This window comes from Vicugna pacos, chromosome 9 (genome assembly GCF_048564905.1).
Source record: "Vicugna pacos chromosome 9, VicPac4, whole genome shotgun sequence".
In the NCBI taxonomy this organism is placed as follows: domain Eukaryota; kingdom Metazoa; phylum Chordata; class Mammalia; order Artiodactyla; family Camelidae; genus Vicugna; species Vicugna pacos.
In genome coordinates, this window is record NC_132995.1 from 14,184,398 (window position 1) to 14,210,311 (window position 25,914).

At 36.3% G+C, this 25,914-nt stretch overlaps 2 protein-coding genes across 3 annotated transcripts in view; one reads left to right on the forward strand and one right to left on the reverse strand.

Annotated features, from left to right (window-relative positions):
• The window catches only part of LOC102540955 (uncharacterized), an 84,736-nt gene that overhangs the window by 51,952 nt on the left and 6,870 nt on the right, over positions 1–25,914 (reverse strand). The window contains exon 2 of the mRNA XM_072966411.1: positions 3,944–4,026. Within this exon, the coding sequence (XP_072822512.1) occupies positions 3,944–4,026 (83 nt within the window). The remainder of the gene's footprint in view (positions 1–3,943; positions 4,027–25,914) is intronic.
• On the forward strand, positions 9,679–24,937 carry LOC140698387 (zinc finger protein 829-like). 2 transcript variants are annotated; one of them, XM_072968728.1, is made up of 6 exons: positions 9,679–10,905; positions 11,273–11,344; positions 14,635–14,758; positions 15,064–15,159; positions 19,749–19,906; positions 23,923–24,937. In XM_072968728.1, exons 2-5 carry the CDS (start codon positions 11,312–11,314, stop codon positions 19,847–19,849), a joined length of 354 nt encoding a protein of 117 aa, XP_072824829.1. In that variant the 5' UTR covers positions 9,679–10,905; positions 11,273–11,311; the 3' UTR covers positions 19,850–19,906; positions 23,923–24,937. The 2 variants fall into 2 exon arrangements, with proteins under 2 accessions (XP_072824829.1, XP_072824830.1); XM_072968729.1 differs by having other exon boundaries at positions 9,679–10,666.

Below are 25,914 nucleotides of genomic sequence, written 5' to 3' on the forward strand. Positions count from 1 at the left end.
AGGGAGAGAATTAAGGCAGGAGGAAGGAGGAGGGGTGTGAAAATTTGAATGTGCAAAGTTTGAAATTTCTATAGGACTTTCCAGATGGAAATGTTCCACCATGCAGTTAGCAGTACAAAGAGGGGAGATGACAATTTCTCAGTCCATCAACCTAAAATTGGGAGCTGAATGCATGGCTAAAGGATATGAGGGGTTGTAGAGAACATACACAGTGGGTAAAGGGCCAAGGGCATTATCAGTAGTAAAGCATCAAAGAAAGAGTCTCAGGTTTTTGTTTCTTGCTTATTGTATTACAATCACAGGATGAGAAAACTATGAGAGTGGTATAATAGAAACTAAAAAACAAATGATAAATTTCTGGAAAAGAATGTTACTTGATCACAAATATCTAACTCTTCCTCCTTATTTAAAAACTTCAATATCCAAATAAGGAAATAAAAATATTTATCTATAAAGCCTCTAAGAAAGAAATGTATATCCCACATTTGGGAGAATATTCAAGACATAGTATAAATAAGATAGAAAAATGAGAACTACCAATGAAAATTACCAAAGGCTGAATCACAATGAATGTTTCTGAGAAACTATCTCTATGATCTATGATCATTACTACCAACAACATCATCATCATTGTCTCTATTGAGTACAAGCAGTTAGAATTTCTTTAGATATATTAACTTTCAAAATTCACCTAATAAAGTTATGAAGTAGCTACTATTATTGTCCATTTGAAAGGTAAGGAACTCAGGGTTAAGAGTAACTCTCCCATGGTCATAAAGCTACTATGTGGTAGAGCTGAAATTCCAGCCCAAGCAGTGTAGCAGCAGAGTCCATATTTTTATCCAACACATTGTACTTCTCCAAGTCAGCAGGAAGTCTCAGGATCCCACAAATATCCCCCAATTCAAGACAGATAATTGGAAACACAAGAACTCCTGCACTCAAAACTCACTTTCTTGCTATCCCACTCCTGGGTGTGTTCCAGAGAAAACTCTAATTCAAAAAAATACATGCATCCCAATGCTCATAGTAGCATTATTTACAATAGCCAAGACATGGAAGCCATCTAAATGTCCATTGACAGATGAATGGATAAAGATGTAGTGTGTACACACACACACACACACACACACAGACACACACAATGGAATACTACTCAACCATAAAAAAGAGTGAAACAATTCCATTTGCAGCAACATGGATGACCTAGAGATTATCATACTAAGTGAGGTAAGTCAGACAGAGAAAGACAAATATCATATGACACCACTTATATGTGGAATCTTTAAAAAATGACAAATGAACTTGTTTACAAAACAGAGACTCACAGACACAGAAGACAAACTATGGTTACCAAAGGGGAAAGGGGTGGAAAGGGATAAATTGGGAGTCTGGAATTAGCAGATACAAACTACTATATGCAGAACAGATAAACAACAAGGTCCTACTGTATAGCACAGGGAACTATATTCAACAGCTGCTTATAACCAATAATGAAAAAGAATATGAAAAAATATATATGTGTAGAACTGAATCACTCTGCTGTTCACCAGAAACTAACACAATATTGTAAATCAGCTATACTTCAGTTAAAAAATACTCCAAAGCTATGAAAAGAAACTATCTCTATAACTTAATACTAGGAAAGATATCTTAGAAAAGATCAACATTGGCAAGTCATGAAAGAAAAGACTAGTAAATACTAATGTTGCATAGATCAGTTCAAAGAGTGCTCTTGGGATGAAAGACTGAAGTTCTCCATAGGATGTAACAGTCACTCAATAGTGCATGTTATCTTGAGGAGACAGAAGATTTAGCCAGTCGTCTCCATGATTAGTGATGTGGGAAGGTAAAAATAAATGTCTCCCAAGTTTAACTATAACTACCAAAATTAATATTGGTATTCATTTTAACTGAATTCTTATTGGATGCACGTATTTATCATATGCTAGATGTACTATCCAAATTTAAAGTTTCTATACAACAAAAGATACATGATAACATATAAGTGACAAGGGGGGGGTTATAGCTCAGTGGTAGAGTGCATGCTTAGCACACATGAGGTCCTGAGTTCAATGCCAAGTACTTCCTCTAAGAATAAATAAATACATAAACCTAATTACCTCCCCAACCAGAAAAAAATATATATAAGTGACAGATTAGAAAAAGACACCTGCATAAATTCTAATACTGAAGTAGGCATTCTTAAAATTCTTTAGTTTCAAGTAGAAAAAGGATTAACAACATAACATTATTGTAAAAGATTTTTCTAGCTACTATGTAGTCTATTCAAATATAAATAAAAGCTGCCATGAATATATTTACATCCATATTCTAGAATGAATTTAGGTCTGCATTCCCAGGAATGTGGGCAGTCCATTTCTATTCGACAGTCCAGAACAAAACACCTGGTTCTGGTATCTGAAAGGAACTGCATGAATTCTTTGAAAGTAAGAGTGTCCTATTTGTAGAGCACAACTTCTTATCTCTAGCTTTTTATTCTATAAAGAAAATGCACATGTGAACTAATTATTTGGAATCCTCTCATAAAAGATGGTCATTACCTACTAATTCAAAATACATCTAAAAATGTATCTGCAGATCTTAATGGTCTATTTCTTTGTGACATTATTATTTAAAAATATTTATTGGCCATCCGCATTTTTTCCAACTACTTCCCCATGTCCTTCACCTAATTTTCTATATTCTTAATTATTGTTTTAAAGAATTGCTAGTATATTTCTGTATATGTACTATAAAAAGTGTTTCTAGTTTTGCCTTATTACAGTATTTATGGGAGTTTTACTGAAGACAAGGCTTAATTTTGCGAACCCAAATCAGGCATCCTCTCTTTTATCTTATCAGTTTTATACGTTAAACTAAAAAGGTAGGTCAGTAAATACAGCCAACACATCCAAAGATCTTTTCAGGTAGGAAAGATTTATATAGCTAATAATTAACTACATCTATTACTTATGGAGCACTTACTATGCACATTTAACCCTTCCAACATTTTTATGGGATAAGTATTATTATTATTTCCATTTACAGATGATGTAGTTTAGACCAAAGACATTAAGAAACTTGCCCATAATTATGCACTTAGTAAATTGCTGAGCCAAGATTTGAACCCAAGTCTGTCTAGGTCCAGAAAACCACTCTGCAGGAGAAAAAACTGGATGAGCCACATAATCATATGGTCAAAAAAGTGTGTTTCAGGATGGAAAAGATAGGAGCTGAGGAAAAAGAGGCAGTAAAGTGGTAAATATTTAAAATACAGGAGTGTGAGGGATTCCAGTGCTGGAAACAAACAAAAAAATCAAGAGCAGAGGAAAATGCGTCATTCTGCAAGAAGATGAAGAATACTGCATCTTCTGAGACCATTAACAAACATTTTAAGAGTTGTAGATACCAGAACTGTAAGATTTTGCCATAGAATATTAGTATATATTTTAGCTCTACTTAAAAAATTTCAGCTGAAGAAAACATACATGTAGTATCATTTGAAAGTGGTGTTCAATTTACTCTTGAATATAATTCTAGTTTTTAATCTATGGCCAAGATGTACTTTTTAAAAATTGAGGTTAAAATTATAAGAATTATAGAGTTACTCTGGAATATGTACCAATGAAACACCTCTCTTTTTCTTGAATTGTAAGTTTTTCCCCATAAACAGTGCAAATTATGGGGTGAACTTTATGTCTTATTTGGTTTTGCTTCTCCATATCATAAATCAAATTTGAACTCAACTTTAATTAAGTCTGAATGGACCTATTTCTGCATAGCCATATCTCACATTTCCCCTGGTTCTGATTTTCTAGCCACATTTTCCCTCACCTTGATTTTCAATTCACTTGTTATCCAGCTTTCTAGTAGGTTAACGTAAGCCACTGCAACTGCATTGTAAAATAATGCAGGAAACAAGTAAATGCTTAAAACGTACAAGAGAACTGGTCATATCCTCTTCCAGAGAACTAGTCATATCCTCTTCTTCCTCAAAAAGGGCACAGTCCAGATAATGCCAAGCTGAGGAAAGAGAAATAAAAAACAATTTACTTCAGAGCTTCAGATAAAGGAATATAGAAATCTTCATCACCAGCGCTAAGATCCCCTATAATGATCCTCAGAGCTCTGAGAAATGTTCACCACCACCAGGCTATAGAGACACTGAAATATACATAGATGGCTTGTAATTTAATCATATAGGGTCTGATGGTAATTTCTGGAGGGCTAAGTATAGGATGCCCAATGAATCCATTGACACTATAGTATTTCTGTAGGCTCCTGCTATATTATTCCTAATAGGAGATTGATCTTAAGTATATAATAATAAATACCACAAAGATTTAATGATTAAATTATTTATGAAGCACTATAAACAATTTGGAAAAAAATTAATCACAGACCGGTTATAGGCATTATGGAACATTCATATGATGGAATGAAATGCAGTTATAATTCTAATGTCATTTTAAAATAACTTAATTTATTATTTACCCTAAAAAATTCAGGGCCTTCAGGTTAAAAATGGAAGACTGAATACTTGCATTTATTTCTGCTCTCTCCAAAACACAAGCAAATAAAAGTAACAAAAGAAAATGAAACTCACAAGGGCAAAGAATATAGAAGACTTTAGCAGATAAGAGATGTCAACAAAAATTTTGAAAGCTAGAGAGCCAGACAGATGCTTGGTGTCTAACTTAGAGAAAGCTAAAGCTTAAGTGAAGGTGAGTGAGGAAACCATGGCTGAACAGTCCAAAGGCTCAGGAAGGGAGCCCATGGCTATTTCTGCAGGCAGGAATTTGGGGTGGGACTGAAAAATTGGGAAGTGAATGTAAGGTTGGGTTGAAGCAATGTAGAGAAAATAACGGAATTAGGTGAAAGCTGTCATGTTGAAAGATGAGATGCTCCCCTGCGAACTTCTTCCTTTGCCTCCCAAAAGCAGGATTCTGGCTTATCCTCCTCAAACAAAATCTAGAACTTCCTGCTGGGGAAACTGACCAGCCCAAAAGAAAATGTATGCAGATCCTGACATCTGGTCAACATTCAACCTCTAATAAAACACCATATTAGAAAGAAGAGCAAAGAGGAGAGCGGGTTGGGGTGGGCTGGGATAACAAGGAAGGGGTTAGGTAGAAAACAGATAGTTCTTATCTCCACTGTCAAAAGTCAATTGGAAATACCTAAAACAGAAATCAAACATTAGTAGTATGAGGATGTTATTCAGAAAAGCAGAGATGAAAAAAAGTTCAAAGTGGTTTGCCTGTGGGTGGTGGGAACAGGGGATAGGAAGGGATGGAATAGAAAACTTTTGTTTATGGTTATATACTTAACAGCGCTCTTAAAAAAGATCTAAACGTATTTTAAAAAATAGAAATTACATTGAAATTTATTAAAAAGACAACAGTCAAGTTTATAAAATAAAAAACAGACGTCAACCATGCACAGTCAATAACTTGTGAACCTTCTTGGTAGGAGTAATGAATTTCCTAATTCTTTTTACTCTCTCTGTCCATGAATGTATGGCCTCTCTCCTAAACTGCCCATTTCTGAGCCACCTCACCTCGCCTTTCCAACATCTGCATCAAACGCTCCACGGTCAGACAGCTACTGCTGATCTCTGAAGGTTGAGCTGTCACTCAGGCCTTTCTCACTCTAGGCAGAGGAGTTAAGATAGGTGCAGGTCCAGCAATTCCAGGGTTCCCTCTATCTCAGGACTCCTCAACTTCTGGGGAAGGTCTCAGGTCAGGAGGTCTTTTTCCATAATAGTTACCTGCTCTTTAGGGTTCTTTCAACTCACATCATAGATCTGTCTTATCTTTGTGGAGCCAGGACCTGTAGGCTTATGACACAACAAATCAAATTCAACTGAGGTCTTCCCACTGGATCCCTGTGGGAACCACCCTCCAAGGTGGCCCTGAATGATCACTGTTTTCTCGTATTCATGTCTTTCATACACCCCTCCCACACTGAATAGAGTTGATCTGTACAACCAATAGGATATTGCAAAAATGACAGTGTATGACTTTCAGGCCTAAGTCATAAAAGACATTGTGGTTTCTGTCTTGCACATTTTTGAGCCATGTACTTAGAAGGAAGTCAGCCACCATGCCAAGAAGACACTCAACCAGCCCTAGCGAGACGCCAGCAGCCAACACTAACTTGGCAGCCCTCTTGGAAACAAATCCTCCAGTTCCAGTTAGCCTTCTGATGACTGCAGTTCTGCCAATAACTTAACTGCGACTTCATGAAATATCTCAACCAGAATATCCAGTTAAGTCACTCCTCGCTACAAAAACTGAGATAATAAATGCTTATTGTTGTTTAAGCCACTAAATTTTGAGGTACCTTATTACACAGTAATAGATAACTGATACAGTTCCAAATAATTAGCTTCCTTGTTTGTAATTCACATTGCCTGTTGTCACTGACCAGAGATGCTGGATGCAGAGACAGCAGGAGTCTGGAAAACTCAAAAGACTCAGCAACTCAGGTTGAACCAAGTGCTCAAATAGAGACACCAAGAGTTTAGAAACAAAGTAAATACAATAATGATGTTCACATACTTATCTGCTCCTCAAATATATTTTGTGAGCAAAGGAACAGGCCTGATGCAGTGACAGATAAAGAGCTGAATCAAAAAACCCAAGAATTGGAGTAAAAGAGAGTTGCATTAAAAGTCCAGCTCTTCCATTTCCTATCTATCCTGACAACTTGAGTAAACAAGAATTGCAATTTATAATTCCCATACTCTTCATTTGAAATGAGAATTATACTCATGTCACATTGATATCTGATGATAAATAAAATGGCTATTAAGAAATATTAATTTATAATTTATGGTAAAAAAGATACACAAGAGAGTAGACTAATCCTTGCCCTGAATGACAGAACAGAAACAATAAAATAGAAAACATTCAATTATAATAAATTTTGAGAAGTATTATGCATGGGATATACTCCTAATATCTTTTACATAGTTTCTATTTTTTATGGAAATTATCACTAACAAGTTATATAATTTATTTATCATACATATCATTTGCCCACCCCCTCATATAAAGTCCATGAAAATAGGGATTTATTTTTGTCTGTGTGCCACTGATAGAAGATGTTGCTAAAGTGGTACAGCCACTAGGGAAAACAGCATGGCAGTCAAAAAATTAAGAATTACTATATGATCCAGAAATTCCTCTTGTGGGTATATATCCAAAAGAACTGAAAGCAGGGACTCGAAAAGCTGTTTGTATACCCCTGCTTATAGCAGTATTATTTGCAATAATCAAAAGATGAAGCAACCCAACTGTCCATTGACAGATGAATGGATAAACAAAATGTGATATATACATACAATGAAATATTATTCAGCCTTGAAGAGGAAGGGCATTCTGACACAAGCTTTAATATGGATGAACCTTGAGGACATTATGGTAAGTTAAAAAAAACAGTCACAAAAGGACAAATACTGTATGATTTGCTTACATGAGGTACATAGAGTAATCAAATTCAGAGAGACAAAAGGTAGGATGGTGGTTGCCTGGAACTGGAGGACAGAAGGAATGAGGAGTTACTGTTTAGTGGATACAGAGTTTTTGTTTTGCAAGATAAAGAGTTCTACCGATGGACAGTGGTGATGGTGGCACAGCAATGTAAATGTAATACCACTAAACTGTACACCTAAAAATGCTTAAGATGATAATTTTTTGTGTATTTTTTAGCTTTATTGAGGTCTGATACACAAAAAACTTCACAGATTTAATGAGTATGTCCTGATGAGTTTGGACATATACATACATCTGTGATACCAATACCATAACCAAGGTACTAAACATATCCATCACCTCCAAAAACATCCTTGTGTTGTTTTGTTTTTTTCAGTAAGAACACCTAATATGAGATCTACTCTCTCAACGTATTTTAAAATGCACAATAACATTTTGTTAATATATGTACTATGTTGTCCAGGTCTCTAGAAATTATTCATTGACATAACAGAAATCTTGTACCTATTGGAAAACAATTCCTCATTTTCCTCTCCCTCCAGCCCGACAACCACCATTCTACTCACTGCTTCTTTGATTCTATTTTAGATAACTTATGTAAATGGAATCATGTAGTATTTGTCCTGTGACTGGCTTATTGCACTTAGCATAATGTCCATGTTGTCACAAATGGCAGGATTTCCTTCTTTCTTAAGGCTGAATAGTATTCCATTGTACGTATATGACACATTTTATCCATTCATCTGTTAATGGATAGATGTTTCCACATCTTGACTATAGTAACTAATGCTGCAATGAATGTGGGGGTACAAATATTATGATAGTACATTTTATGTGTTATGTTATCTGTATTTTAATACAATTGAAAAAATACACACACATACAGGACCCATGAACAACACAGGTTTGAACTACGTGGGTCCACTTACATGCAGATTTTTCCCAACAAATACGTATTACAATACTACACGATCTGAGGTTGGTTGAATACGCAGTTGCAAAACCTAAGATACAGAAGGCCAACTGTAAAGCTCTACTTGGAGTTTTGACTACAAGGGGAGGAGGGGGAGTGATGCCTCTAACTCCCATGTTGTTCAAAGGTCAGCTGTATATACTGAGCAAATGAATTACTACTAATTTCAGGTAATTAAAATTAGAAGAAGGCGATACATCAGTCAAGAATAACATAGAAATCGGTGGGTAGTTTGGAGTTCAAGTGTTCTAAAACCTTAAGTTTGGGTTTTGTTAAATATGCACGTTAAAAATTCCAGGATAAGAAACCAAAGCAGTGGAGAGAGAAAGGGGATAAAGGTAAACCTGCACAATAAAAAAAGAAGCTATAATAGAAAATTTTAAATCAACAATCACAATAAATGTAAATGAATTAAACTCACCTATTAAAATAATAGTCTAACAGGATAAAAGAGGGGGAATGCCCAGCAATATGCACTTTACAAGAGACAGACCTGAAGTATAAAGACAAACAGAAGGGGCTGTAAAATGAAATTCCTGGAAAATACAGTAACAAAACCTGAAAAACGTATTATCAGACAAAAGACAACCTGGACTAAAAAGCAGTCACCAGAATAAAGAGGTATGTTTCTTGATGCTGTAGATTGGAATCTTGGTCCCAATTCCTCATCTTACCTCTAACAGGATTATACATTCACATTCTTTACCGTTTAACTTTGCCTTGCTCTCTGATTGTGGGCGTAATTAATGTTAAGCTTAGGCAGGTTACCAGCTTTGGCTAACGTAGTAGTATATTTGGGAGCAGAGGTTTTAAGGGAATTTTATGATCTATCTTGTGCTCTGGTGATCCACCATGAGAAGAACATGTCTTGGTAACCCCTGTCCTTTTAGCCTGAGCTGCAGAAAGAACACATGTGAATCAAATCTAAATCCATTCTGCAGCCCAGCCACCCAGCCAAGCCCAGACTAGATACGCTGAACACAGAGAACTCACAAACCTGTGAACAAGAGAATAAATGCTTGTGTATGCCACTCAGTTTCAGGGTGGTCTGTTAGGCAAAATAAAAATAACTAATACATATAATAAAAGAAGCCACAGGAAGATTAGATCATAAATCTGGCGGGGAAAATCACCAAGGGAAACTGGAACGCAACAGAACAGGGCCAAGAACTGCTGGGGGTGGGGGAGGGGGGATCGCAGCAAAGGATATTATAATGAGAGTGGCCAATGGGGAGAAAGGACCACTCGAAACCAAACACAGAGATTTTTTTCAATTACCAATTATGCCAAAGGCTACTCACAAGTCAACTCAGGTAAGAAGCACTATCAGTCACAAATATCTCACACACTCACAGACACTGCACAGCTGCCTGACAGTCACAGACACCACACACGTTGTCATAAATCACAAACATAACCATAACACAGACATCCCATCACAATTACTCCATCACACTCACATCATCACAATCACACGTACACACACACAGGATCACAACCCCACAGATTATTATAATCACGAACTCTCCACGACAGTTTCTTGTTCTAACAACTCCAAACACTCTCCCGGAGCGTATTCCCACCCCGCGCACGCCGCACAGCCGCTACTCCAGACACTCTGGGCCTCCTCTAAGGCTCCGCCCCGTCAGCCGCGCGCGCTGGTGCAGCCCAGACTGCTTGAGCCCCTCCTTCAAGGCCCGCTCCGGGGACGCGGCAGCGTCACCTGCCGGAACCTCCCGAATGCGCATCTAGTGCGCAGTTTCTGAGAGGCCGGGCGAAGGCGACCCGCAGGAAGGCCCGGGCCAGGTGCCGGTAACGCCGAACTATCCCCCCACGCCCGCCTCCCTCCGGACGTTCCGCTACACAGCACCTCCCAGAAGGCCCCGCGGCCCGAATCAACTTCCGGCCAGAACCGAGCAGGCGTTTCCTGTACGAGGGAGGGGATGAGCCAGGTCCGCTCGGGAGGCTGAGCCCAAGCCGGCCAAGCTACCGCGAGACGCAAGTCTGGGACCTGACGAGACTCTGAGAATTGCAGGAGCCGTCGTTTCGCGTGGAGCCGGCCGGGCGCTGAGGGGAACCGGCCGTGGGGCCGGCTGTGGACCACATTTCCCAGAGGACCCAGCGGCCCGTCGCTCTTCTCGCAGGAACTTGAACTTTTCGTGTTGTCTGGCGGGACCGTTAGATCAGCGAGGTGAGAGACTGTGGGCTCCTGGGGAACTGGCTCAGCTCTGCAGGTTCAAACCTTGGGGGACCTGAGAGGCCTAAGTTGAAGAGACCAGAGGCCGACGCGAAGCTGGGTCCTTGAGCCTGTGCGGGCGGAGCGACATGGAAAGAGGAGGCTGTGCGGCCAGTGTGCGGACATAGGATGCCTATCGTTGTGGGATTGTGACCCCGCGGCACTGGGGTACCTGCGACTCTCAGAGTGTAACTGTATGTGTTCGTGGGGAGTTTGCATCTGTATCACGGCTCTGTGTGTGTGGGTGTGGAGGGCGTGTTCCCTTCTTTTAAGTATGTCTGCGCCTAATGTATGTGGCACAGTGTGTATGGGTATCAGGCGCCTGTCAGCTGTGCGATTGTGATTCCAGAACTCTGTCCCTAGGAAACCTCTGCTGTCCTCGACAGCAGTGACCTCCGCCTTTTCCTAAGACACTAGGATAGGACAGGATGCCCCGTGTTCCTCTAATCTCCATTCTCTGGGTGTGTTGCGGAGGGCGGGGGGCTGGGGCTGACCTCTGACCTGACCACTCTGAGCAAGAAGAAAAACCTGGTGTCTCAGAGTTACTTTCTCCTCTCCCAGTTCTACCCTTCTCCAGGTGAGGCGCAGAAGAGGGAAAGAATGCACGATGAACTTCTGCAAGCAGTGTCCAAGGTATGTTGGGGTTTCCTCTTTGCTTTCCTTCTTAAGAAAGTTAATGCTTAATAAAGATACGTCATTTGATTACAGGTTCCTATAATTTTCCTACTGGAGGGAAGGATAGTTGAGCCTGCTATTGAAGCACAGTAACTCCCATACACCTAATGTTTACTTGATTGGAAAACGGCTTCACTTCCTTTTGCCGAGTTTTCTTCTTTTTAAATGCAGTATTATGATTTTAAAATAAAAGCATGATTATTCTAGAGATTTAAAAAACACAGAATTACCGAGAAAAAAAATGGGACCACTTAAACCGTGTTAATATTTTGGAGTGTTTTCATTATTTTTTCAAAATCAAATTATACGTCATTTACCATTTTATATCCTTCAGTTTCTCTAAATAAAGGGTCATTCTCCTTTGTCGTCAAATGATCTTTGTAAATACCATTTTCAAAGATACGTATTATTTTTTGCATGAATGAGTTATGGTTTATCTTTTCTTCAGATCAGTGTCAGACATGAAATGTTTAAATATTTATTTTAAATGTGTATTTATACTAACACATATACATACATTCATACAGGTTTGAGTTTGGATTTCCATGATTAATAGTGAGATTGAACACCATTTCCTATTCTGTTGGTTATCAGGGTTTCTTCTTTCACGACATGCCTGTTCAAATCTTTTACACATTTTACTCTTGGATTATTGTATTGATTCATGGGAATTCTTTATGTAATCTGGATATGGATCCTTTATTGATTATATTTTTCTACTATTCGGATTGTTTTGTCACTTTCTTTAAGGTAGTTTTATGAATAAAAGTCCAAATTTTTTAACGAAGCCAAATTGATCTATTTTTTTCCCTTTATGGTTGTTGTTTTTGGTGTTTTATTTAGGAAATGCTTCCTTGTCCCAAAGTTATGCAAATAATCTACTATATTTATACTTACAGTGATAATTCCATTTATTTAACCTAGTCTTGATTATTCTAGCTCCTCCTTTGAGGTAATTTGGCTTTTCTTCCTCTGGCTATTTTTAAGACTTTCTCTCTGTTTTAGGTTTTCTGTAATTCTAGTATGCAATGTGTAAGTGGGCATTCCTTTTTATTTGTCTGCTTGCAATTTGTTAAAAGTTTTTGAATTTGTGGATAGGTGTTCAGGAAAATCTTCAGCCATCTTCATAGATTGGCCCTGCCTCATTTTCTCTCCTCTTCTTCTTAGGCTCTAATTACACATAGGTTATAATTTCTCACCATTTTTTTTATCTCTTAATCTCTTTTTGGTTTTTAGAGTTAATACTTACAGCTCAAATCAAAGCAATATTAAGCAAAAGAACCTTGCTTTGTCACAGAAGTGGGTGGAGGACATGGCGGGTGGCTAGAGTTTTTGGATTTTTCCTCTAACTAGTAGAAAAAATATCTTTATTCAGTTGTGTTTCAACACTTCTAATCTTGGGGAACTCACCAAATCATAAGGCTATTCATTTTATGATTCGATTATCTGAAAATTAGAGTGTACCAAGGTAGAGTACTCAGAGTAGGAACAGTGTTTTCTGAAGGTATAAATTTGGAGCTGAGGAACAAAATTTGGAATTCTCAACTTAAAAAATGTGTTTGATACAGAGGCTGAGAAAATCAGGATGAGAATCAGTCTCCAAGTCTATTCTGCTTAAGGCCTTTCTGTCTGAGTTTCTTCAGAAAAAGGCTGAGCCTTTTCAATCCATTTTCCTGTGCCAAAGCCCAGACAGTATCTGATTCCCCTCTCCCATCAACATCTAATTACACTCATCATCTCTATAATGAAGATTATTGCCCACTATTAATGGGAATAAGTCTAGGGAGGTAGTATACTGAAGTGGAAAATAAATTTAAAAGGAATAAAATGAATTTTATGTTCAGTAGCTAACCTTTTGTTTAATCAGGAATATTATGAAACATCCTCAGTAAATTTGGAAAAAAGACAAGGGTATATACCATTGCCATTGTTATGTAACATTGTGCTGTAGGTGTTAACCAAAGCACTTAGACAAGAGGAAAAATTAGGTTAAAAATTAGAAAAGAGGATGTAAGATTATCATTTTCTTCAGATGATATGACTGTGTACCTGAGAAACCAACTCACCTTATAACTACTACTTTGAAATAAGCAGGACTCCATAGAGTCAAGCAAAAGAATTTATTTTCCTATAATTTCCACTCTCAACTCTATGGCTAATTGTTTTGTTGCCCTGGATAAAAGCTTGTGCAGTCCCTATAATTGTTTTGATCACTTTGGTATTCTTTGGTTATTTTCAGTCACCAGATCAGTCTCGTTTTACTAATTATAACCTCTAGTTGAGTGCAATAATATGGAAGTTTCATTCAAAGCCTTTTCTCCGAGTTCAAGCTTGCTTCAAGCTAGAAGCTTGCAGTGTGAAAAGGGAAACATAGTAAACTTCATTGTTTACTCAACCTGAACTCTTTCTTTGCTCAGTGCTCAGTTTCTTTCCCCCAGTTCTCTGTCCTCCTGTTCTTAGGTGCTGCTTTCTAGGTCTGCTGCCAGATATGTCCTGGGACTAGACTTTTACAATTATACTGGTCTTTGTTCACCATTCTCATGTTAGTTTTCTAGTTTCTGAATATGATACCTTTCATTTTCTTAATTTATAGGCCAGTAGCTTCCTAAAAAAGGCTATGTAAGAGATAATTTTATCATTCATTCTCTGCAGATCTACAATTGTCTTGATTTTATCTTTACACTAGCTGGGTATTTAATCTTGCTTGGTATGTAATCTTCATACTAGCTTTGGCTGGGTATGGAATTCTCAGCTGGAATTCATTTTCCTTTGTAACATTAAAGGAATCACTTTGTTTTCTTACTTCAAATGGTGCTGTTGAGAAATCCATTGCCATTCTGATTCCTGAGAATTTTTATGTGATCCACAGAAGCTTTTAGAAAGTTCTGTTATTCTTTAATATTCTGAAATTTTACTCCAAAAGATATCTTAAGATTTTTTTTAAGTCCATCACCTTTTTTCCTCTCTTGGGGCTTAAAGGGAACATGGGGAGGGGAAGGAACCCTCATTTATGCAGACTTTACTGTGGCCAGGCACTGAGCTGCATCCTTGCTATTTTACCTCATTGGAAAAGTCCACTCTATTTGCACGTTCCTAGACACATCCCTCTGTATATAGGAGATATGTCTTGACTTATATAATTCCAGCCCCTTCAATTTTCTTAATAATCTCTGTGCTTATCTGTAGAGCCCTCTGCTACCATCTTTTCCTTCTCTCCTTCCATTGTGAAAACATGTTTGTTGTTTCAGGGGTCAATGATGTTCAAGGATGTGTCTGTGAACTTCTCTCAGGAGGAATGGGAATGCGTGGACTCTGGTCAGATGAATTTATACAAAGTGATGTTGGAGAATTTCAGCAACCTGGTTTCAGTGGGTAAGGATAACTCTCCCCCCAAATTCAGAGTCTGCCCTTGGGAATGTCTCCTTTCTCCATTGTTGAATTGCTCATTTCAAGTAACCAGCTAAATTTCTGCTCCCTGTTCCCCAAGGAATGGTTGAGTTGGCATGGAATGGAAGAGGTGGAAACAGGCAGCTCCAATGGGCCGTGGCTGAAGCTTTATCTTCATCTTTCTCTGATTCTTCCTATAGTGGCATCTCTTTCTCGATCATCAAGGGACAGGATCTGATTTCTGGGACACCAGCAGCATAACAATGTCCCGTATCTTTTCTTGTGATCAGGACTTTCCAATTCTAAGCCAGCTGTGATCTCCTTATTGGAACAAGGAAAAGAGCCCTGGATGGTTGACAGAGAGCTGACAAGAGGCCTTTGTTCAGGTAAGTGAGAGATGATATAGCACGAGCAGAGCCTTGAGGAGATATTACCTACAAGATGTTATCAGGAAACTCCCCTCAAAAACCCAAGGCCTCTTCCATAAAAAAGGTATCTTGCTTTTTTCTCTTATACTTTCCTCCCAGTCCAGTGTAACAAATACCTTCCTTCTTCATTTCCAAGACAATTATTCTACCGTGTTTTAGATTTCATTCCTTCATAGGATCTGCAGCATTTAGACTAGTATAACAGTAGATATTCCCACCCTGAGTAGATATTCCCACTCATTCCATACCCAGCCAAAGCTTGTGCGTGTGTGTGTTTTCTCTTCCTATACTGGTTTTTGTTTTGTCTACTTTCCAAGTATTTGTTACCTTCAATAACCAGTTTATCCTGGATTTAGTAGTTCATTCTTTCATGTATTAAACATTTGGTTATTTTTTACATTAAAAAATTAATATATAACATACATATGGAAAATACATGATTATGATCATAGAGTGACAAATTATGCAAGTGAATGTGTATCAATATAACCACCACTTCAGACAAGTAATAGAAAATTACTAGCACCCTTTCTGCCCTTTCCCAATCACCAGCCTCTTTGTTTTCCCCCAAAATAAACACCATCTTGATTTCCACCTCCATGAATTAATTTTGCCTGTTTCTGAGCTGCATATAAGTAGAACCATACAGTATTTATTATTTTGCCTTTTTTTGTTTTTTCTCAACTTTATGGGATGTATCATCCATGGTATTGGATATAGCTGATGTTAGTTCATTTTCATCACTGTGCTGTATTCCATTGTATGGATATATTTTATATTATATATTGCTTATTATTATAAATAAAGTGTCCTTTCTGCAATTGACAGTTGGGTCAGTTGGATTGTTTTCCAGTTTTTAGCTATTTTATATAATGCTGCTGTAAATATTCTTTTGTTTTGGGGTGAGAGGTAATTAGGTTTGTTTATTTATTTTAATAGAGGGACTGGGGATTGAACCCAGGACCTTGGGCATGCTAAGTGCACACTCTACCACTGAGCTATACCCTTCCCCTGTTCTTGTACAGACCTTTTGGTGCATATATGTACACATTTCTTCTGGGTGTATATCTAGGAGTGGAATTACTGGGTAATAGGATGTGTGTTTGTTCAATTTTAATAGATAATGCCGGTTTTCCAAAGTCATTGTACCAGTTCATACTTCTACTAGCAATATGAAGGAAAGTTGCATTGTTCTGCATTCTTGCCAATTCTTGATATTGCTGGACCTTTTAAGTTAAGCTGTTCTGGGGTGTGTGTGTTCTGTGACTTGTTTAAGTTTCTTGGGTTGTTCATTGGGTTATATGTCTGTTTCTTAGTGATATTCTGTATATGAGCCCTTTGTAAATATTATCTACCACTCTGTGGCTTATTTTTTTATTCTTCGTGTTTTCTGTTGATGTTATTAATTTTAAGTAGTCAAACTTATCTGTCTTTTCCTCTATAGTTGTTACTTTTTGTGTTCTGTGTAGAAATCGTTGCCTACCCCAAAGTCATGAAAATGTTCCCTGTGTTTTATTCTACTAGCTTCATTGTTTTACCCTTTACATTTAGATCTACAGTTCCCTGGAGCTGATATTTGTATGTAGTGTGAGGTAGGGGTCAAATTTCATTTGTTTCCATGTGACTTATCCAATTGACCCAGCAATGTTTATTTAAAAGACTTTTCCCCACTCCCTGTAAGGCTACCTTTGTCATAAATCATGTGTCCCTGTATCTGTAAGTTTGTCTCTGGACTTAATTTTGTTCCATTGGCTTGTCTACCTTTGTCTCAATACCACACTATAATAATACTGTAGCATATAACAAGGCTTATTATCTGGTAGTGCAAGTTCTCCTGCTTCTTCTCTTAGTATTTTGCATTTTCAGATAAATTTTAGAATCAGCTTATCAATATTCACACACATAAAAATAACTGCTGACATTTTGATTAAGGTTAAAATGAATTTATACATCAGTTTCCAGAGAATTAATATTTTAAGATAGAGTCTTCTAAAAAAGTTTGATTTTTCAGTTTGTGCAGGTACGCTGCTAAGTGTTACATAGTTCAGAAAATATGTAGACTTATTAAGAAACTCATTGTTTAAAGTGGAAGCTAGAACATTTTTGTAAATACACAAAGTAGATTTCAGCAAACAAGAAGATCAAAGAGGAAGCTCAGAAAAAAGATATAAAACAGTCAAAAAATTTAGAAGTGGAATTGACTGAAGTAGATATTAATTGCTAGATCCTTGGAAGAAGACGTCATCTGTGGAGATAGTGTTGGAAATAGACCATGCCTCCACTGAAAGAGAATTCTGTATTCAACAAAGCTCTGGGAACCTAGATAGGAGTTTGTCAGTCTCCTTCCTTGCCCTCAGTAGATCTCAGCTAGCCTTAAGTATTTTATTTTCCTGTGTCTCCTCTTACTGTTTTTCCTCCCTATCAGTTTGCTTATTCACTTCCTTCACTGTCTTCCTTTGACCCCATACTTTTCCCTCGTGGTCTCTGTTTATTCTTTTTCCACTTTTGTATAATTAATTAAATTTTCCTTTTTACCAAAGTAGTATAGTATAGAATTTAAAATCACATAATATTAAAGAGCTTATATTGAAAAACAGCAGCCCACTTTTTCCATCTATACATTCCCATCCCTACTGCCCCAGTCCCTTCCATCTAAGTCAACAGATTTTCAACTCTTAGCTTGAATAATTCTTAAACTTACCTTTATATTTTGGATAGTATGCTTATTTTGTCATTTTGTGATCTACCAAAGTATCAAAGTATTTCTAGATCTCTTATTCTGGTAGGACTGGGCTCCCACAACCACCACACGGTTCTTGATTATGTAACTATAGTTTATATACTGATTATATAAATATTGTTATAACTTTCCTTTGTTACCTGCTTAATGTGTAGCCCCATTTTTGATATGTATTACTTCAAATTTCATTTTAGTTTTTATTTCCATTTGGATATCTTTGTTAAATAGTAGTTATTTAGGACTGTTTTTACATAGTTTTCCCAAGATCAAATGCTAAATTGAAAATAAACCCATCAGAACTATTATCTGGTTTGTTTTATTTTAAATATGACAAAACTATATCCCATTACATCTCTGCAACTGTTGTTTCCAGACAGTCTTAACTACTCATATTATAATTTTTAACCACAGAAAATTGTGGGAGGTAGATAATTGAGAACTGTCATATGTAAACATTTTAACAAACTAGAAGGGTTCTTAGCTCATGTGATACCACTCCCCAAAGCTACCTACCTCCCTTTTAAGCCCTTATAAAAGGGACAGAAATTAATGTGTTTGTTTATAATACCCAGAGGTATAACCACTCTCTAACATAAAGAATAATGAGGTATACATATTAAATAGTAATGGCATATATGTTAAAACTATGCATGGAGACCAATGTTTTTATATTTTACCTTAGAAATCATTCAGATTTCCAAAGATTATCCATTAATTTTTCTTATTTAATAACCAAGGTCTTAACTAAGAATCTTCAGTATTATATTTAAGCTAACACACTCCAGAGCAATACAATTACTTTTGATATCAAAAAGTTTGAAAGGATTATAACAATTTAGTTTAGCACATAGTTTTATAGTTTTTATAATCTAAAATCGTATGTTTTCCACTGATAAAATCAGAATGAAAATATATGATTATTTTTAAACCAAAATTATTATGTCAGTCTCATTTATCTAAGGATTCACTTTGAACCCCAGATAACTGGAAGAGATTTCTATCATCCCTGCAGAAATCACCATAAAATTAGATTCCTAGTCAGTATAACTTACCAGCATTGTACAACCCAGAACCAAAACTAAACTTGGCCCTAAAAAAAAATCCAAAACATGTTGGAGAGAGGACAGAGAGAAACAGAGTGAAAGAAAGTAGAGTTTTACTGCTGCTTGGGATTTACTGAGGCAGCCAAGAAAAGAGTACATGCTGGGGCTGAAATAGCCCATGAAGTCCACTTCTCAAGTCACACAGTATAATTGACTCATATAGGTGAATCCATTTGGACATCTCACTGGGACCTTCAGAATTGTCTGAGTATAACATTTTCAAAACTTTTCAAAAGTATAACTTTTCATGAGTGAAACATGACTCTTGTAAATATGTGATAAGCACATTTGAAAGGTTTATTTAACTCATTCATGACATAGCCAGAGGCATGACCATGCCTAGTTCAGATTAGCTGGGAGAGACTGACTGAGTTCATGTTGTACCCTAAAGAATGAATGCAGGAATAACATCACTAAGTTGGATCCAAGAATGAATTACTGTCTTACAGGATAATAAGACCATAGCCTTCAGGCTACCTTTTCCACCAGATAAATCATTTGTAACTTAACTAATTTTTTAAAATTAAAGTTAACATCTAATTTTAACAGAACCTTGTCCCTAATGAGTAGTAAATAGTAAGTGGAACCAAGGTACATTACCCCAGAGAATGAAATAATCCCTGAATGGACCTGAAAGGTGATACACTGGTATGACACTGAAGAGGCGTGTAATGTTTATCCTTTTGCATTACTTTCAATTTTAGATACGTACCCCAAAGCGGAGCAGATATGTTCCTGTGTAAGTAGTACCAGAGGGCTATACAGAATGGCAACACCACTCAGTGCTTTCATCAACAGGACTTAAGAATTTGTGTCCCCACCGAGAGTTGCCATTTTCCAGCTTTCTACTTTCCCAGGTCTAGTAAGTGAAAAGTGATATTTCATTATTGCCTTCACTTGCATTTCTAACTGTTAGTAAGTATGAACATCTGGTAGGTTTATTAGCATTTTAGCCTTGTTAACCTTTATCAGTATTTTTATTGAGATCACTTACTTCTTCCTATTAACTAGCAAGTATCTTCTAGTCTACTTTGCATTGAATTTATCTGTTGTGGCCTTCATTTAACAGAAATCCTTGATTCTGATGTATTTTCAGTTCATGTGTTTTCTTTATGGTTTCTGTATTTGGAGTTTTATGTAAGTTGTCTTTCCTTGTCTAGTTTTCACAAAGATTTTCTATTTAAAAAGTTTCCTTTTTATATAATAGTTTTACCTTTCATATTATGTATTTAATCTATTTGGAATAACCCATTTAGGAGATGTTAAGTAGGGATCCAGAGTTTTTTTCCTCATAAATTGAATCATTTCCCCCTCTATCACCTGTAAAACAATTGAGCTTTCTTCATTGATTTCTGGTGCCATCTTTACTGGATAATAATTTCTCATATATGAATCTTTCTCAGAACTTTATTGTCTTATGGTATAATGCCAGTACCAGAGTGTCTTCATTTTTGTGGCTTGTATTTTTTAATATCTAACATCTTATTTTTCAAATCCAAGGTTTACTTAGCCTCTGGTATACTTTTGCTTTTCCGGGTAAAATTTTAGTCATTTAAAAAAATCCAACTAGACTTTTGTTTTGGATTACTTGAATTCATAGATTAATTTGGCGAGGATTGACATTTTTATAATGTTAAATTGTCCCTTCTAGATCATGGAATGTTTCTTGATTCATTCAGGTTACTTTCATGTCTTTTATTAGAGTTAAAAGTTATTCCATAGCAATTTTTTTCATAGTTCAGATTTTTCTAGATTATTTGAAATAGATTTTGTTGCTACCGTGAGTATCTAAATTTTTCTAGTTGGTAATAGTAGTGCAGAGTAATACTATTTTTCTTTTAAACATGTGAACAGGAGTTTTAACTTACTAAGTTATCAGGGAATTACAAATTAAAAGCACAATGGGGTACCATTATGACACACACAACATGCGCAAAAATTTAAGTTTGACATTAGTAAGAATAGATAAGAATGTGGAGCAGTATGCACCCTCATAGGCTGTAGGTGTGGTATAAATTCACACAGCCACTTTTTTGGTCTTTTTACCTTTTCTTTTTTCAAATTTTATTTTATTGTGCTAAGAACATTTAACATGAGATCTACCCTCTTACCAGATTTTAACTGCATAATACAATATTGTTACTGTAGGCACACTGTTGTATTGCAGCTCTCTAGGCCTTACTCACCTTGCATAACTGACTAAAAACTGCCCATTTCCCCCACACCTCAGCCTCTGGCAACCATCATTCTACTCTTTGCTATGAGTTTTACTCTTAGATACCTCCTATTAGTGGAATCATGCAGTATTTGTTCTGCTGGGTAACTGGCTTATTTCACTCAGCATAGCATCTTCAAGGTTCATCCATGTTGTGACATATTGCAGGACTGCCTTTTTTCTTAAGGCTGAATAATACTCCATTGTGTGTGTGTATCACATTTTATTTTTATATTCATCTGTCTGTGGAGTTGAGTTGTTTCACATCTTGGCTATTGTGAATAGTGCTGCAGTGGACATAGGAGTGCTAATATCGCTTCAATATTCTAATACCATTTTTTTTAACGAATAACTCAGAAGTGGGATTGATGGATCATATGACAGTTATTTTTAATTTTTTTGAGGAGCCTCCATACTGATTTTCTAGCAGATGTACCATTTCACATTCCCACCAATTAATATACAGAGTTCCAGTTTCTCAGTATCCTCAACATTTATTATTGTTTACTGACAAGTAATATCTCATCATGGTTTTGGTTTGCATTTCCCCAATGATTAGTGTAGTGATACTGAGCAACTTCTCCTATACCTTTTGGCCGTTCATATGTCTTCCTTGGAGAAATGTCTGTTCAAGTCCTTAATCCATTTTTTCATCAGGTTATTTGCTTATATAGTTTAGAAATTAACCCTTTATCAGATATATGGTTGGCAAATATTTTCTCCCATTCGTAGGTTGTCTTTCTACTCTGTCGATTGTTTCCCTTGCTGTGCAGAAACTATGATATAGTTTGATATAGTCCTGTTTGTCTATTTTTGCTTTTGTTGCCTTCCTTTGGTGTCATAATGCATGAAATTATCACTAAGACCAATGTCATGAAGCTTTTTCCTTATGCTTCTGCTAGTTTTACAGGTTCAGGTTTTATGTTTAAGTCTTTAATCCATTTTGAGTTGATTCTTGTTATGGTGTAAGTTAAGGGTCCAATTTCTTTCTTTTGCATGTAGATATCCAGTTATCCCAACACCATTTGTTAAAGAGACTCCTTTCTCCATGATATATTATTGGTGCTCTTGTTGCAGATCAGTTGACTGTATATGCATGAATTTATTGCTATGCTCTCTATTCTGTTCCATTGGTTTATATGAATGTCTTTATGGAAGTACTATACTGTTTTAAGTTCGGTAGCTTTGTAATATATTTTGAAATAAGGACGTTTGATGCATCTAGCTTTCTTGTACTTTTCTAAAGATTATTTTTGGCCCTTTGAATTGTTTTTCTCTATTTCTGTAAAAAATGCCATCGGGATTTTGATAGGGATTGCACTGAATCTATAGATTACATTTTAACAATATTAAGTCTTCCAGGCCATAAGCACCAGATGTTTTTCCATTTATTTGTGTTATCTTTAATTTGTTTCATCAACGTTTTATACTTTTCAGTGTACAAGTCTTTCACCTCCATAATTAAGTTTATTGCTAAGTATTTTACTCCTTGTGATGCTATTGTAAATGGGATTGTTTTTCTAATTTCTTTTTAGATAGTTTACTGTTGGTATAAAAACACTATAGTTTGTATCCTGCAACTGAAAACTGAATATGTTTAGTTCTCTAACAGTTTTTATGTGGTGTCTTTTGGGTTTTCTATGTATAAGATGTCATTTGCAAATAGAGACAGTTTGTTCTCTTCGTTTTCAATTTGAGAGTCTTTTTATATCTTTTTCTGGCCTAATCTTTGGCTAGGACTTCCAGTACCATGTTAAAAAGAAGTGGCCAAAGTGGGCATCTTTGCCTTTTTCTTGATCTTTGAGGAAGAGCTTTCAGTTTTTATTAGTATATTAGCTATGGGCTTTTCATATATGGCCCTTAACATGTTGAAGTAATTTCCCTCTAAGTTTGTTGAGACTTTTTATCATGAAAGAGTGTTAAATTTTACAAAATTCTTTTTCTCATCTATTAAGAGGATTATGTAATTTTTTATCGTTTATTCTGTTAATGTGGTGTATCATGTTGATTTTTGTATGTTGAACCCTCTTTGCATCCAGGAATAAATTGCAGTTGGTCATGACGTATGATCCTTTTAAAAAGTGTTGTTTAATTTGTTGAGAGTTTTTGCATTTATATTCATCAGGAGAATTGGCCTATAATTTTCTTCATTTCTTTTTTAATGATTTCTTTCTCTGGCTTTGGACTGAGGGTAATGCTGGCTTCATAAAATGAGTTTAGAAGTATTCCCTCCACTTCATTTTTTTGAAGAGTTTGAGAAGGGCTGGCATAATGTTTGGTAAAATTCACCAGTGAAACCATCTGTCCCTGGGCTTTTCTTTGTTGGGAGATTTTTTTTTTAAACGTTTTTTATTGATTTATAATCATTTTACAATGTTGTGTCAAATTCCAGTGTTCAGCACAATTTTTCAGTCATTCATGGACATATACACACTCATTTGGCACATTTTTTTTCTCTGTGAGTTATAACATTTTGTGTATATTTCCCTGTCCTATACAGTGTAATCTTGTTTATCTATTCTACAATTTTGAAATCCCAGTCTATCCCTTCCCACCCTCCACCCCCCTGGTAACCACAAGTCTGTATTCTCTGTCTGTGGGTCTATTTCTCTCCTGTATTTACGCTTTATTTTTGTTTGTTTGTTTTTGTTTTTGTTTTTCAGATTCCACATATGAGCGATCTCATATGATATTTTCCTTTCTCTTTCTGGCTTACTTCACTTAGAATGACATTCTCCAGGAGCATCCATGTTGCTGCAAATGGCATTATGTTGTTGGTTTTTATGGCTGAGTAGTATTCCATTGTATAAGTATACCACATCTTTATCCAGTCACCTGTTGATGGACATTTAGGCTGTTTCCATGTTTTGGCTATTGTAAAGAGTGCTGCTATGAACATTGGGGTGCAGGTGTCATCCTGAAGTAGGGTTCCTTCTGGATACAAGCCCAGGAGTGGGATTCCTGGGTCATATGGTAAGTCTATTCCTAGTCTTTTGAGGAATCTCCACACTGTTTTCCATAGTGGCTGCACCAAACTGCATTCCCACCAGCAGTGTAGGAGGGTTCCCCTTTCTCCACAGCCTCTCCAGCATTTGTCATTTGTGGGTTTTTGAATGACGGCCATTCTGACTGGTGTGAGGTGATACCTCATTGTAGTTTTGATTTGCATTTCTCTGATAATTAGTGATATTGAGCATTTTTTCATGTGCCTTTTGATCATTTGTATGTCTTCCTTGGAGAATTGCTTGTTTAGGTCTTCTGCCCATTTTTGGATTGGGTTGTTTATTTTTTTCTTTTTGAGTCGTATGAGCTGCTTCTATATTCTGGAGATCAAGCCTTTGTCGGTTTCACTTGCAAAAATTTTCTCCCATTCCATAGGTTTTATTCTTGTTTTATTTCTGGTTTCCTTTGCTGTGCAGAAGCTTGTAAGTTTCATTAGGTCCCATTTGTTTATTCTTGCTTTTATTTCTTCTAGGAGAAAATTTTTGAAATGTATGTGAGATAATGTTTTGCCTATGTTTTCCTCTAGAAGGTTTATTGTATCTTGTCTTATGTTTAAGTCTTTAATCCATTTTGAGTTGATTTTTGTATATGGTGTAAGGGAATGTTCTAGCTTCATTGTTGCGAGATTTTTGATTACTAATTTAATCTCCTTACTAGTTTCAGGTCTGCTCAGAGTTTCTATTTCTTCATGATTCAGTCTTGGTAGGTATGTTTCTAGGAATTTTCCCATTTCTTCCAGTTTATCTACTTTCGTTATGTATAATTGTTTATAGTACTCTCTTAGTTTTCATTTCTGTGACATCATTTATAATGTCTTTCATTTGTGATTTGAGTCACCTCTTTTTTTCTTAGTCTAGCTAAAAATGTGTCAATTTTATATTTTCAGTAAACCAACTATTAGTTCCATTGATCTTTTTTATTGTTTTTCTATTCTCTGTTTGTTCATCTCTACTCTAAGCTTTATTATTTTTTTTCCTCCACTAATTTTGGATTTAATTTGTTCCTTGAAATGTAAAGTTAGATTGTATATATGTGATTCTTCCTTTTCAATGTAGGAACTATAAACTTCCCTCTTTGTACTCCTTTTTCTGCATCCCGTAAATAAGTATGTTTTTGTTTGTCTCAAGATATTTTCTAATTTTCTAACTATTCTTTGACCCCATTGGTTGTTCAAAAATGTATTATTTAATTGCCACATATTTGTGAATTTTCCAGTTTTCCTTTTGCTGTTGATTTTTTAGTTTCATTCCATTGTAGTCAGAACAGACACTTGGTATGATTTCAGTCTTAAATTTCGTAAGGCTTATTTTGTGATCTATCCTAGAGAATTTCCATTTATGCTTGACAAGAATATATTTTGTTGCTGTTGAATGGAATATTCCGTATATATCATTTAGGTCCATTGATCTGTAGTACTGTTCAAGTCTCCCTTCTTTCTTGATTTACTGTCTGGTTGTTCTACCTTTTATTGAAAGTAGGCTATTGAAGTTTCCTACTACTATTGTATTTTTGTCTATGTCTCCCCTCAGTTTTGTCAGTGTTCGCTTAATATAGTTAAGTGCTCTCATTTTGGATACAGGTATATTTATGATTGCTGTAGCCTCCTAGGGAATTGACCCTTTAATCATAATATAATGTCCTTGTTTGTTTTT